The 12,737-nt window shown below is 43.9% G+C and overlaps 1 protein-coding gene across 6 annotated transcripts in view; it reads left to right on the top strand.

Moving 5' to 3' along the window:
* LOC110532720 (rho GTPase-activating protein 4) overlaps positions 1-9,941 on the top strand; it is a 33,288-nt gene extending 23,347 nt beyond the window's left edge. For 3 of the 6 annotated variants that reach the window (XR_016483418.1, XR_016483417.1, XR_016483419.1), the window contains exons 12-21: positions 446-473; positions 585-733; positions 937-1,014; positions 3,629-3,780; positions 3,866-3,971; positions 4,292-4,519; positions 4,599-4,639; positions 4,849-5,005; positions 8,497-8,545; positions 9,041-9,941. Coding sequence is in view for 3 of the 6 variants with exons in the window: in XM_036988776.2 (XP_036844671.2) it covers positions 446-473; positions 585-733; positions 937-1,014; positions 3,652-3,780; positions 3,866-3,971; positions 4,292-4,519; positions 4,599-4,639; positions 4,849-5,005; positions 8,497-8,545; positions 9,041-9,193 (1,118 nt within the window). In the remaining 3 variants the exon portion in view is untranslated. The remainder of the gene's footprint in view (positions 1-445; positions 474-584; positions 734-936; positions 1,015-3,628; positions 3,781-3,865; positions 3,972-4,291; positions 4,520-4,598; positions 4,640-4,848; positions 5,006-8,496; positions 8,546-9,040) is intronic. The other 3 variants (XM_036988776.2, XM_036988775.2, XM_036988777.2) reach the window with 1 other exon arrangement.
* Positions 9,942-12,737: the final 2,796 nt, after the last annotated feature.

Here is a 12,737-nt window from a genome sequence, read left to right as displayed (position 1 = left end):
AAAAGGCAAATCCAGGGGAGGCAGGTGAACATAACGAACAAACCACTGTTCATGATTCCACTCGTTCACAAAGAGGCAGGCGAACATAACGAACAAACCACTATTCATGATTCCACTCGTTCACAAAGAGGCAGGCGAACATAACGAACAAACCACTGTTCATGATTCCACTCGTTCACAAAGAGGCAGGCGAACATAACGAACAAACCACTATTCATGATTCCACTCGTTCACAAAGAGGCAGGCGAACATAGCGAACAAACCACTGTTCATGATTCCACTCGTTCACAAAGAGGCAGGCGAACATAACGAACAAACCACTGTTCATGATTCCGCTCGTTCACAGAGGCAGGCTCGATTACAACCCAAGTGTCATTGTGGCCATTTATAAAAAATAAAAAACAAATGTTATTATCTTAATCATTGTGTTTTCTTCCCTTCCTAGCTGAACCAACCAATGGTCATCAAACCAGGTAGAGTTACAGTCTTCTGTAAGGCCTTTATAACTGCCTCATAAGAGTGACATAACAGTTTAGTGCACTGTGCTATACTCATCTGACTAGAGGTGTCTCCACCCCCTCCAGGAAGTTATTGCGTGTGAGGAGTAAGAGTCAACCCAGTGTCCAGTACACCCACAAACTCTTCACCGGAGACATGCTCTCCTTCATACAGGCATCAGGACAGGAGATACCTGTAGTGGTGGAAAGCTGCATTCGCTTCATCAACCTTAACGGTGAGGCATTGAAACAGCCCAGCAGAACATACCTTATCATCTTAGCTTGATACATATCCATCCTGATACTGTGTGGAACATGTTCCGGCCAGAACATGCACCTGGAACAAGACACTCTGCTGTTGCACTGTAGTGTACATTACAAACAACAAATGTACTGTGTATTTGTCAATGTCTTCATGTCAATCCATCCCATTCTGTAGGTCTCCACCATGAGGGTATCTTCAGAGTACCAGGGTCTCAGGGGAAGGTCAACAGTCTGAGAGATGCCTTTGAGCGAGGTAGGCCTGTCTCCTGTCTGCTGTTTCCTGTCTGCTGTCCCTGTCTGCTCTCCCTGTCTCCTGTCTGCTGTCCCTGTCTGCTCTCCCTGTCTCCTGTCCCTGTCTGCTAACCCTGTTTCCTGTCTGCTGTTTCCTGTCTGCTGTTTCCTGTCTGCTGTCCCAGTCTGCTGTCCCTGTCTCTCTTTTTATCTCCGGTCTGCTGTCTCCGTTCTGCTGTCTCCGTTCTGCTGTCCCATGTCTCCTGTCTGCTGTCCCGGTCTTCTGTCACTGTCTCCTGTCTTCTGTCACTGTCTCTGGTCTACTGTCCCTGTCTTCTGTCTCTGGTCTACTGTCCCTGTCTCCGGTCTACTGTCCCTGTCTTCTGTCACTGTCTCCGGTCTGCTGTCCCTGTCTCCTGCCTATTGTCCCTGTCTCCTGGCTGTTGTCCCTGTCTCTGTTTGCTGCCTGCTGTCCCTGCCTGCTGTCCCTGTCTCCTGTTTTTGTCTTCTGTCCCTGTCTCCTGTTTTTGTCTTCTGTCCCTGTCAGCTGTCTCCTGTCTGCTGCTCTAGCTTCATCTAGTGCAGACCTGGGTTCAACAAGTTGCTCTTCTCTTTCAAATACTTTATTATATTGTATTGTGTACAGTGCCTTGCGAAAGTATTCGGCCCCCTTGAACTTTGCGACCTTTTGCCACATTTCAGGCTTCAAACATAAAGATATAAAACTGTATTTTTTTGTGAAGAATCAACAACAAGTGGGACACAATCATGAAGTGGAACGACATTTATTGGATATTTCAAACTTTTTTAACAAATCAAAAACTGAAAAATTGGGCGTGCAAAATTATTCAGCCCCCTTAAGTTAATACTTTGTAGCGCCACCTTTTGCTGCGATTACAGCTGTAAGTCGCTTGGGGTATGTCTCTATCAGTTTTGCACATCGAGAGACTGAAATTTTTTCCCATTCCTCCTTGCAAAACAGCTCGAGCTCAGTGAGGTTGGATGGAGAGCATTTGTGAACAGCAGTTTTCAGTTCTTTCCACAGATTCTCGATTGGATTCAGGTCTGGACTTTGACTTGGCCATTTTAACACCTGGATATGTTTATTTTTGAACCATTCCATTGTAGATTTTGCTTTATGTTTTGTTGTCATTGTCTTGTTGGAAGACAAATCTCCGTCCCAGTCTCAGGTCTTTTGCAGACTCCATCAGGTTTTCTTCCAGAATGGTCCTGTATTTGGCTCCATCCATCTTCCCATCAATTTTAACCATCTTCCCTGTCCCTGCTGAAGAAAAGCAGGCCCAAACCATGATGCTGCCACCACCATGTTTGACAGTGGGGATGGTGTGTTCAGTATGATGAGCTGTGTTGCTTTTACGCCAAACATAACGTTTTGCATTGTTGCCAAAAAGTTCAATTTTGGTTTCATCTGACCAGAGCACCTTCTTCCACATGTTTGGTGTGTCTCCCAGGTGGCTTGTGGCAAACTTTAAACGACACTTTTTATGGATATCTTTAAGAAATGGCTTTCTTCTTGCCACTCTTCCATAAAGGCCAGATTTGTGCAATATACGACTGATTGTTGTCCTATGGACAGAGTCTCCCACCTCAGCTGTAGATCTCTGCAGTTCATCCAGAGTGATCATGGGCCTCTTGGCTGCATCTCTGATCAGTCTTCTCCTTGTATGAGCTGAAAGTTTAGAGGGACGGCCAGGTCTTGGTAGATTTGCAGTGGTCTGATACTCCTTCCATTTCAATATTATCGCTTGCACAGTGCTCCTTGGGATGTTTAAAGCTTGGGAAATATTTTTGTATCCAAATCCGGCTTTAAACTTCTTCACAACAGTATCTCGGACCTGCCTGGTGTGTTCCTTGTTCTTCATGATGCTCTCTGCGTTTTTAACGGACCTCTGAGACTATCACAGTGCAGGTGCATTTATACGGAGACTTGATTACACACAGGTGGATTGTATTTATCATCATTAGTCATTTAGGTCAACATTGGATCATTCAGAGATCCTCACTGAACTTCTGGAGAGAGTTTGCTGCACTGAAAGTAAAGGGGCTGAATAATTTTGCACGCCCAATTTTTCAGTTTTTGATTTGTTAAAAAAGTTTGAAATATCCAATAAATGTCGTTCCACTTCATGATTGTGTCCCACTTGTTGTTGATTCTTCACAAAAAAATACAGTTTTATATCTTTATGTTTGAAGCCTGAAATGTGGCAAAAGGTCGCAAAGTTCAAGGGGGCCGAATACTTTCGCAAGGCACTGTACATATTCTACCACATCCAGTTATTACTATGCACTTTTTTTTTTTACTTACTTACTATATTTGATTATTATTGATATTAATACTGAACTGTTGAGGAGAACTTGTAAGTAAGCGTTTCTCTGCACCGTTCATACCTGCTGTATCCTGTGTATGGGATGAATAAACGTTGTGTTGATTTAGCTGGCCTGGCACAATGGAACCAATGTTATAGCCCCAAAAATGCAAACCCAGGCAGGCTCAATTGAACACACAAAGTATTTGAAAGAAAACAAATCAAGTACTATTTGAACCCAGGTCTGGTATCTATCTAGTGAAGCCATAGTCCTGTGTTGTAGTGTTGATCATTAATAATGGTGGGCAGTGTGCCCTGGGCATTCCCTGTAGGAGAAGACCCTGTGGCAGACAGCAGGTGTGACTTGGACTCGGTAGCAGGAGTATTGAAACTCTACTTTAGAACCCTGGAAAACCCTCTCTTTCCTCAGGACAGCACCGCTCAGCTCCTGGAGTACGCACGTAAGTCTGTGCATGTGTATGTGTATATTGTGTAGGTTTTCATATGCTTTTCCTGTTCATCTCTTTCTTTGTTGTACCCTTCCAGAGATTGACAACGAGACGGAGAGAGCAGCTAAACTCAAATCAGTCATCTCCTCCTATCCACCACCTGTCAGCACCGTCATGAGATACCTCTTTGCATTCCTCCATCAGTGAGTATCTCTGCTCAAACACTTTGGTTTGGGGCACATATACTGCACTGTATGTCCAAGTCAAGTGCTTTGTCCATGTCATTGTCAAGGGGAACTAACCATGAACTTACCAGAAAGCTGTCTGTTCAGAGAAGAGGAAGTCAAGGAACCTCAGAGAGAACCAGATGTTTTCTTTCCTAAAACAAAGTTAGGGTGCGTCCCAAATAGCACCCTGTTCCCGATATAGTGCACTACTTTTGACCAGGCCGTGTCTGAGTCCAGCAGTAAACTGGCAAATTTCAGCTCTGATTATTTTGTTTTTATTCCCCCCTCTCCCACAGTGTGTCTCAGTACAGCGATGAGAACATGATGCAGCCCTATAACCTGGCTGTGTGCTTCGGCCCCAGTCTGCTACGAGGGGCGCAGGATGATGATGTCGTTACCTTGCAGCCTCAGATCAACTCCCTGGTGAAGAGCATCATCTTGCAGCACGAGAGCATCTTCCCAAGCCTGGCCGAGCTACAGGGACCAATGTATGAGAAATGCATGACGCTGCAGCAAGACGACTGGTGAGAGACAACACGCGGATAGATGGACAGCGATTTAGACACACACACATGATGGTGATGGTCTGTGTTTATTTTGCAGTGAGGAGGGAGAAGGGGAGTCAGAACACCACAGTAAAGAAGGTAAAAGGGGGCCCTGTTATCTTCATCGTTGTGTGTTTTGAGAATCAATCATTTGACTCTGAGATATTGTTTGTCCCATCTATGCTTTATGAGAAACATTTTTCAACTATGGATGGAAACTATCCAGCTGGCTAAATCTGACACATTTACAGAAATGTTGATTGATGTGCATTGTCTCAGTCAAATAAATGTAATAACTCTTGATCCAGAGCCCGAGTCAAAGGGGGAGCGATTTCGAGCCAACAGCAGCTGCAGTTCAAGACAGTCACCAGTAGGGGGCACGGTGACCCCTGGAGGAAAGTTCACCTTACAGTCCCCCATAACCCCACAGGGATGGCCCCTCTCCCCCGGATACATAAGCAAAGAGTAAGTACCATCAAAGATACTTCGGTAACACTTTGTTTTAAATGGTCCTTATTAAATAAGTAATTACACTGTAACAAGTATTGTAATTTATTGTAATAATTCACTAACAACATGCAACTGGTGGTAATTGTAACAATGAATTCTTGTTACCATGTTTGTTTCCGATAGCATCCCAACGCACCATTTTTCAGCCTGCGCTAACCATGTTAGAAGTGGTAGCCAATTGAAAACAAACCACTTTTCTGTAAAGGGCTCTGGAGTCTGATGCCCAGGTCCAGCTTTTGTTTGAAATGCATGGAAGCTTATCAGTGTCATGGCAAAAATAAGGGGTTTACATCCAAAATGTGTTTAAATTGTTATAACATTTAACGGTGCATTTGACCTGGATAGCAACAGTAGCTAAGGACGACCGGGCTTGACAATGGGTGAATTACTTTGTTAAGCGTCAATCAAACATCTTTAACACATGAATAAATAAATTACAGCTAAAATTGTGAGATGGTCAGTCAGTGCTTGCCAAATTGTGAGCGTTCTTGGTTGAATAATGGTTTATAAATTCACTTAAAATGGTCAACCTCTTATTTCATCATGTAACCTAGCAAGGTTTTTTTTTTTTACGGTTGAAGAATTTTCTTTTGGATGGGATGCATTGGAGCACTTATTTCTTTTAGAAATTAAGGCATCACATCAAGATCTCCACAACGTGCTGGAAATAACGACTTCAAACTCATACTGACAGTGTGCAAAGAACCCGGATCAAGTAGAAGGTTATGTGCATAAGATGATTGCCGCAAAAGAAACAAAGTGTTGTGGAGGAGACAAAAACGTCCACAGAGGAGAGATAAGGTAGGTTTTCAATGCCATTTGTTTTGCTTTTTTGGATACAGAAATTGTGCTGGTGTAACAGTATAATTTTAGACCGTCCCCTCGCCCATACCCGGGCACATCCGTTACACTCACCCCCTTTTTGACCTCCTCCTTTTCCGCAGCAACCAGTGATCCGGGTCACGGCACCAATGTAACAGTATAACTTTAGACCGTCCCCTCGCCCATACCCGGGCGCGAACCAGGGACCCCCTGCACACATCAACAACAGTCACCCACGAAGCATCGTTACCCATCGCTCCACAAAAGCCGAGGCCCTTGCAGAGCAAGGGGAACTACTACTTCAAGGACTCAGAGCAAGTGACGTCACCGATTGAAACGCTATTTAGCGCGCACCACCGCTAACTAAGCTAGCCGTTTCACATCCGTTACACTGGACAATTTAGTATAGGTAGTTAACTAGCTAGCCTATTGTTGGCTAGCTAGCTGGCAAACATTAGCTGCCATTTTTGGTAGGCCTACCAACTCGGGCGACAGGGAGCCTAGTGGTTAGAGCATTGGACTAGTAAGCGAAATATTGAATCCCTGAGCTGACAAGGTAAAACATCTGTTGTTCAGCCCCTTGACAAGACAGTTAACCCACTATTCCTAGGCTGTCATTGAAAATAAGAATTTGTTCTTAACTAAAGGTTAAATAAATAAATAAATAGGCTAGCTAGCTAACTTTGTTAACATACAGAATAGACTTTCCATGTCTTGACAGATAACTTTAGCTAGCTGAGCTCAATGATCTTATCTTCCCTGAACCTTGTTCTCAGGGTATGCGTACGAAACCCAATGCGTGATATTGAGAAGGAGAGATGTCGTGTGGGAAAATGGCTTTTTTTCACTTGATCTGTCCAACTTATCACGTTATTGCCTCTAAAATGTAAATAAAACACTATAAAGAGTTTATATAATGTGTCATTACACACCTATTTGAAGGTTTGTGTCGAATTTGAATCGGGTTTTTAGGGCGGTGCTAAAGTGATCTTACAAGTAAACAGCGGCTTTGAGAATGATGATCGCATGCAATGATGATGCAAAAAATGACTAGGTATCCCCCCTTACCCCCGTCACTGTCCATGTCTTGTTTTTAAAGGATGAGTGCTACACCCGGTGGAGAGATTGTAAGACAGAAATAGTTTCTTTATGCGTGCTGTACGTTACGACATGACACGCCACAGTGTAACGGAGGGTCGGTTTTTAAAAACGTTTCTCCAATAGTATAGAGCCATTATCATGTCGATCAACGCTTGAATAGAAACCTAGTTCACACCCCAGATTTTGAAGTCAACACAGTCACTACAATCCCATTAGTTTTCTTTGCAGCCTCGTTTGAATGTCGCGGTTGCACACATTTGTACGGAATGGGTTGAGTTCACGTTAGCTAGCTAGCTTATTAGTGTTAGCATTCACCATTATTAGTATCTTCTTTTCAATGTAAACACTAGCTAGCTTATTAGTGTTAGCAAACACCATTATTAGTATAATGCTAGCTGGATAACACAACAACTGGATAACACAACATGCCTACCTATAGCCTAAACCCTAATTGATAGAAACAGGTTACTGATGACAGCAGAGATATTGGAAGATGGTCTGTGATGATAGCTAGCTAGCTAGCAGGCTAATTGTACAGTGTCTTTGCTAAATTGTCGTACATTCTTCCTCTCTACTAGCAACAGATTGTAGGCCAGCTAATGTGATGTACAGTGCATTCGGAAAGTATTCAGACCCGTTGACTTTTTCCAAATGTTGTTACTTTACAGCTTTATTTTAAATTGATTAAATAATTATTTTCCCCCATCAATCTACACACAATACCCCATAATGACAAAGCATAAACAGGTTTTTAGACATTTTTGTTAATTTATTAAAAATGGATACCTTATTTACATAAGTATTCAGACCCTTTTTTATGAGACCTCACTATACACTTCATTTGAGTACCCCTCACTATACACTTCATTTGAGTACCCCTCACTATACACTTCACTTCATTCATTTTAACACCTAGTAATATCTGTGTTCTAGTGGGTTTATCCTCCCACTTGGATGGTAAGGAGGTTCAGGTTGTCATAATAGGCAACATACACAGTCATTTTGAAGAGTGGGCATTCACAGGTAGGTAGAGCCTATTGAGCCTCCAACATTTCTAATCTCGGACACCCAGATTAGTTCTATCCAGGAGAGATTACAATCGCGTGACAGTTGTTACTGGATCGGATGAGAAGAAACAAAACACTAAATTGGTGCATTTAGTGGAGAACTTGCCCATTTCTAACAAGCATGGTTACAAGCATTTGTTTCACCTCTGTAATTACAGCCTGAAATGACCACCAGTTGCGTGTTATTACAGTTTAACCATGAGTTATTACAGTAAACTACAATACATGTTAGTGTAATTACACTGTAATTAGGACACATTTCACCTATTACTGAAGTACCGTGTACCACCAAGTCTTTAACCCACACTGGAACTGTGACTTAGATAGTAACATCTACTCTGCTATTCACAGGGTATATTGACTTGTTATGCTAGTAGTTTTTTAGCTTTCATTGTCATAAATTGTAGTGATCTAAATAAACCAAAGCGTTTGACCTGAAATCTCTGTTTTTCACAGAGCCCAGGACCTGTCGTCCAGTGAAGATATAACAGTTCAGGTTGACGAGGTCTGACATGTTTTTCATTAAACTCATATTTAAACAATTTCTCTAATTTACCAGCAGCAGATGTAGCAATTACTGTTCTCACTATTGAACTCACTAAGCGTACACTAATAAGATGTAAGCTGCCACCCTAGAGGGAGTCCACTCAAGAAAAATGTCTCTGTCCTCTTCTCTTCATCATTGTCCCCTTCTCCCTCTTCTCTTCCCTTCATCGTTGTCCCCTCCTCCCTCATTACCTCTTCTCTTCCCTTCATTGTTGTCCCCTCCTCCCTCATTCCTTCTTCTCTTCCCTTCATTGTTGTCCCCTCTTCCCTCATTCCCTCTTCTCTTCCCTTCATCATTGTCCCCTCCTCCCTCATTCCCTCTTCTCTTCCCTTCATTGTTGTCCCCTCTTCCCTCATTCTCTCTACTCTTCCATTCATCTTTGTCCCCTCTTCTCTCATTCCCTCTACTCTTCCATTCATCATTGTCCCCCTCCTGCCTTTATTCATTTCATAGGAGGTCTGCCGCCAGATGAACTCTGTCTTCAAGGAGCTTCTCTCTCGAAAATCCCTCCCTCCCTACTCCTCCACCTCCTCGGTCACCTCTTCCCACCCTCCACCACAGCAGAAGAAAGGAGGGATTGGGTGGAGAAGGGAAAAGCCTGTTTAGATCAGGCCAATTGGACTGACAGAAAGTGAGAGGGGACCAGAATAGATGGATGGAGGAATTAATATATTAATGAGGAAATGAACGGGGGAGAGACGAGACTTGGACGAGAAGACACACAGAGGGGGGCGATGGAGAGTGACTTGGGCTGATTGAATGATTGTAGGTGTGTGATGACAGGTTGTGACAGCAGCCTAAGTGTGATTACAGATGGCTGGATTAAATTAACCAAAGTCAGTTCACTGTACTGTACGTGTCTGCTGTGCTGCTCAGACAGCAGCCTCCATTGTGGAGCCTGTGAATAGACAGTCACAGACAGACAAGGTTTGAATCGTACTGTGAAGCCTTTTGTTAGTGTGTTTGATACAACACAACCCTAACCCCCACTGATTTTTCACTCAACGGCTGTACCTATATTCTCCACATGCCCACCCATGAATTTAAAAGCGTTGGATTGTTGGAAGCATTAGCTGGTGTGTGTACAAGGGCGCACTTTAGGAAAAATGTTGAGAATAAGGACCCAGGACAATGTTAACTAATCAACAGAATGAGTAGATCTATCATAAGTTATTTTACCCACAATAACTTGGAATGTGCACTGCTGTATTCTCATGCATGTGGATGGATAAACAATACTACTGTTATTTTTATAGAATCAGTGATGTACATCATAAACTTGTCAAACATGTGTGCAAGGATAAACTATATGCTCCAAGAAAAGTGCTTGCCATAAATGTTGAAATTTCAAAAACTGCGTCTGTCTATGTTTATGGTCACATCCAAACGCAAATTCTTTATTAACAGATGAAAAGCCCATTCTACCTGTGCCAGTGAGATGTCCTGTCTGTGATTGTCTATAAGAAACTGATAATAACCCACTGTGAATTCTAACTGATTAGTTTCATTCTCTCAGGGATAAACCGTTTCGAGAGTTCTATTACTATTATACTTTATATAGTTTTAATCTGACCGTTGTTTAATTAAACTTTTATTTAGAATTTGTTCAAAATGTCATATGTTACTGCAGGTATGTGTTTTACATGTTACAGGGCAAGGAGAAGCCTGTTGCAGTTAGATATTGTCTCACTAGATGGCAGCATCAACACAGAGAATGTTGTACACGTGTCATATTCTTGGATAATGTATGTTCTAATGAGATAAACAAATGGTCTTGGCTGATGTGCAAACTGATTTTTTAATTTCTGAGTTGGTTAAAATGAGGTTATGGAAAGATTTTTGGTTAACGTTAGGGAAGATTGGGTTTTTAGATTTGGGCTGGTCAGGCTGGCAATGGGATTCTGGTCAGAAAAGTCCATTTAGTCTCTCCCGTTCTTGAAATGTCTTTAGTACACTGCTCCAATAACATATGCATCCCATTATTAACTCTTTGACCAGGAAAATGACAGTGTAATCACTGTGACTGTTACACTGTAATGAGCTGTTTGGGCTTAGGAAACAAAACAGGCTTGAAACACTTTGAGGTGCAGAAAAAGTGTGAAAAGGAAGTCTTCGTCAAGACAAGGCATGGGGTAAACCAAATTTTTAGAACATTATGTTCTAGTTCGCTAATCGTTCAGGATACACACACACAAAGACAAGCACGCACATGCACACACAAAAAATACATACACACATGTGCATACACACACACACAAAGAAGAAGAAGACGAGGCATTGATAAATGTTGCTCTGTCTCAAATCAACCACAATCCCCTTCGCCCTATGCCCTTGTGGAGATCTGAGAGGATATGATAGGTATCAACATGACAATATGGATTTGTCATCAAATCAATCAAATTGTGTTCGTCACATTCTTCGTTAACAACGGGTGTAGACTAACAGTGAAATGTTTGCTTACGGATCCTTCCCAACACTGCTGAGAGAAAAATAGATATAATAGAAAAATGCATAGGATGTACTGTAGGGTCTAGGGGTCAACCCAAGGGATAGGACGTACTGTAGGGTCTAGGGGTCAACCCAAGGGATAGGACGTACTGTAGGGTCTAGGGGTCAACCCAAGGGATAGGACTTACTGTAGGGTCTAGGGGTCAACCCAAGGGATAGGACTTACTGTAGGGTCTAGGGGTCAACCCAAGGGATAGGACGTACTGTAGGGTCTAGGGGTCAACCCAAGGGATAGGACGTACTGTAGGGTCTAGGGGTCAACCCAAGGGATAGGACTTACTGTAGGGTCTAGGGGTCAACCCAAGGGATAGGACTTACTGTAGGGTCTAGGGGTCAACCCAAGGGATAGGACTTACTGTAGGGTCTAGGGGTCAACCCAAGGGATAGGACGTACTGTAGGGTCTAGGGGTCAACCCAAGGGATAGGACTTACTGTAGGGTCTAGGGGTCAACCCAAGGGATAGGACGTACTGTAGGGTCTAGGGGTCAACCCAAGGGATAGGACGTACTGTAGGGTCTAGGGGTCAACCCAAGGGATAGGACTTACTGTAGGGTCTAGGGGTCAACCCAAGGGATAGGACTTACTGTAGGGTCTAGGGGTCAACCCAAGGGATAGGACGTACTGTAGGGTCTAGGGGTCAACCCAAGGGATAGGACGTACTGTAGGGTCTAGGGGTCAACCCAAGGGATAGGACTTACTGTAGGGTCTAGGGGTCAACCCAAGGGATAGGACGTACTGTAGGGTCTAGGGGTCAACCCAAGGGATAGGACTTACTGTAGGGTCTAGGGGTCAACCCAAGGGATAGGACGTACTGTAGGGTCTAGGGGTCAACCCAAGGGATAGGACTTACTGTAGGGTCTAGGGGTCAACCCAAGGGATAGGACGTACTGTAGGGTCTAGGGGTCAACCCAAGGGATAGGACTTACTGTAGGGTCTAGGGGTCAACCCAAGGGATAGGACGTACTGTAGGGTCTAGGGGTCAACCCAAGGGATAGGACTTACTGTAGGGTCTAGGGGTCAACCCAAGGGATAGGACGTACTGTAGGGTCTAGGGGTCAACCCAAGGGATAGGACGTACTGTAGGGTCTAGGGGTCAACCCAAGGGATAGGACTTACTGTAGGGTCTAGGGGTCAACCCAAGGGATAGGACTTACTGTAGGGTCTAGGGGTCAACCCAAGGGATAGGACTTACTGTAGGGTCTAGGGGTCAACCCAAGGGATAGGACGTACTGTAGGGTCTAGGGGTCAACCCAAGGGATAGGACTTACTGTAGGGTCTAGGGGTCAACCCAAGGGATAGGACGTACTGTAGGGTCTAGGGGTCAACCCAAGGGATAGGACGTACTGTAGGGTCTAGGGGTCAACCCAAGGGATAGGACTTACTGTAGGGTCTAGGGGTCAACCCAAGGGATAGGACTTACTGTAGGGTCTAGGGGTCAACCCAAGGGATAGGACGTACTGTAGGGTCTAGGGGTCAACCCAAGGGATAGGACGTACTGTAGGGTCTAGGGGTCAACCCAAGGGATAGGACTTACTGTAGGGTCTAGGGGTCAACCCAAGGGATAGGACGTACTGTAGGGTCTAGGGGTCAACCCAAGGGATAGGACTTACTGTAGGGTCTAGGGGTCAACCCAAGGGATAGG

Source organism: Oncorhynchus mykiss, chromosome 9 (genome assembly GCF_057628025.1).
Source record: "Oncorhynchus mykiss isolate SJ-2025 chromosome 9, ASM5762802v1, whole genome shotgun sequence".
In the NCBI taxonomy this organism is placed as follows: domain Eukaryota; kingdom Metazoa; phylum Chordata; class Actinopteri; order Salmoniformes; family Salmonidae; genus Oncorhynchus; species Oncorhynchus mykiss.
Note: the sequence above shows the minus strand (reverse complement) of the source record. Positions and strands in the feature narration are given on the sequence as shown.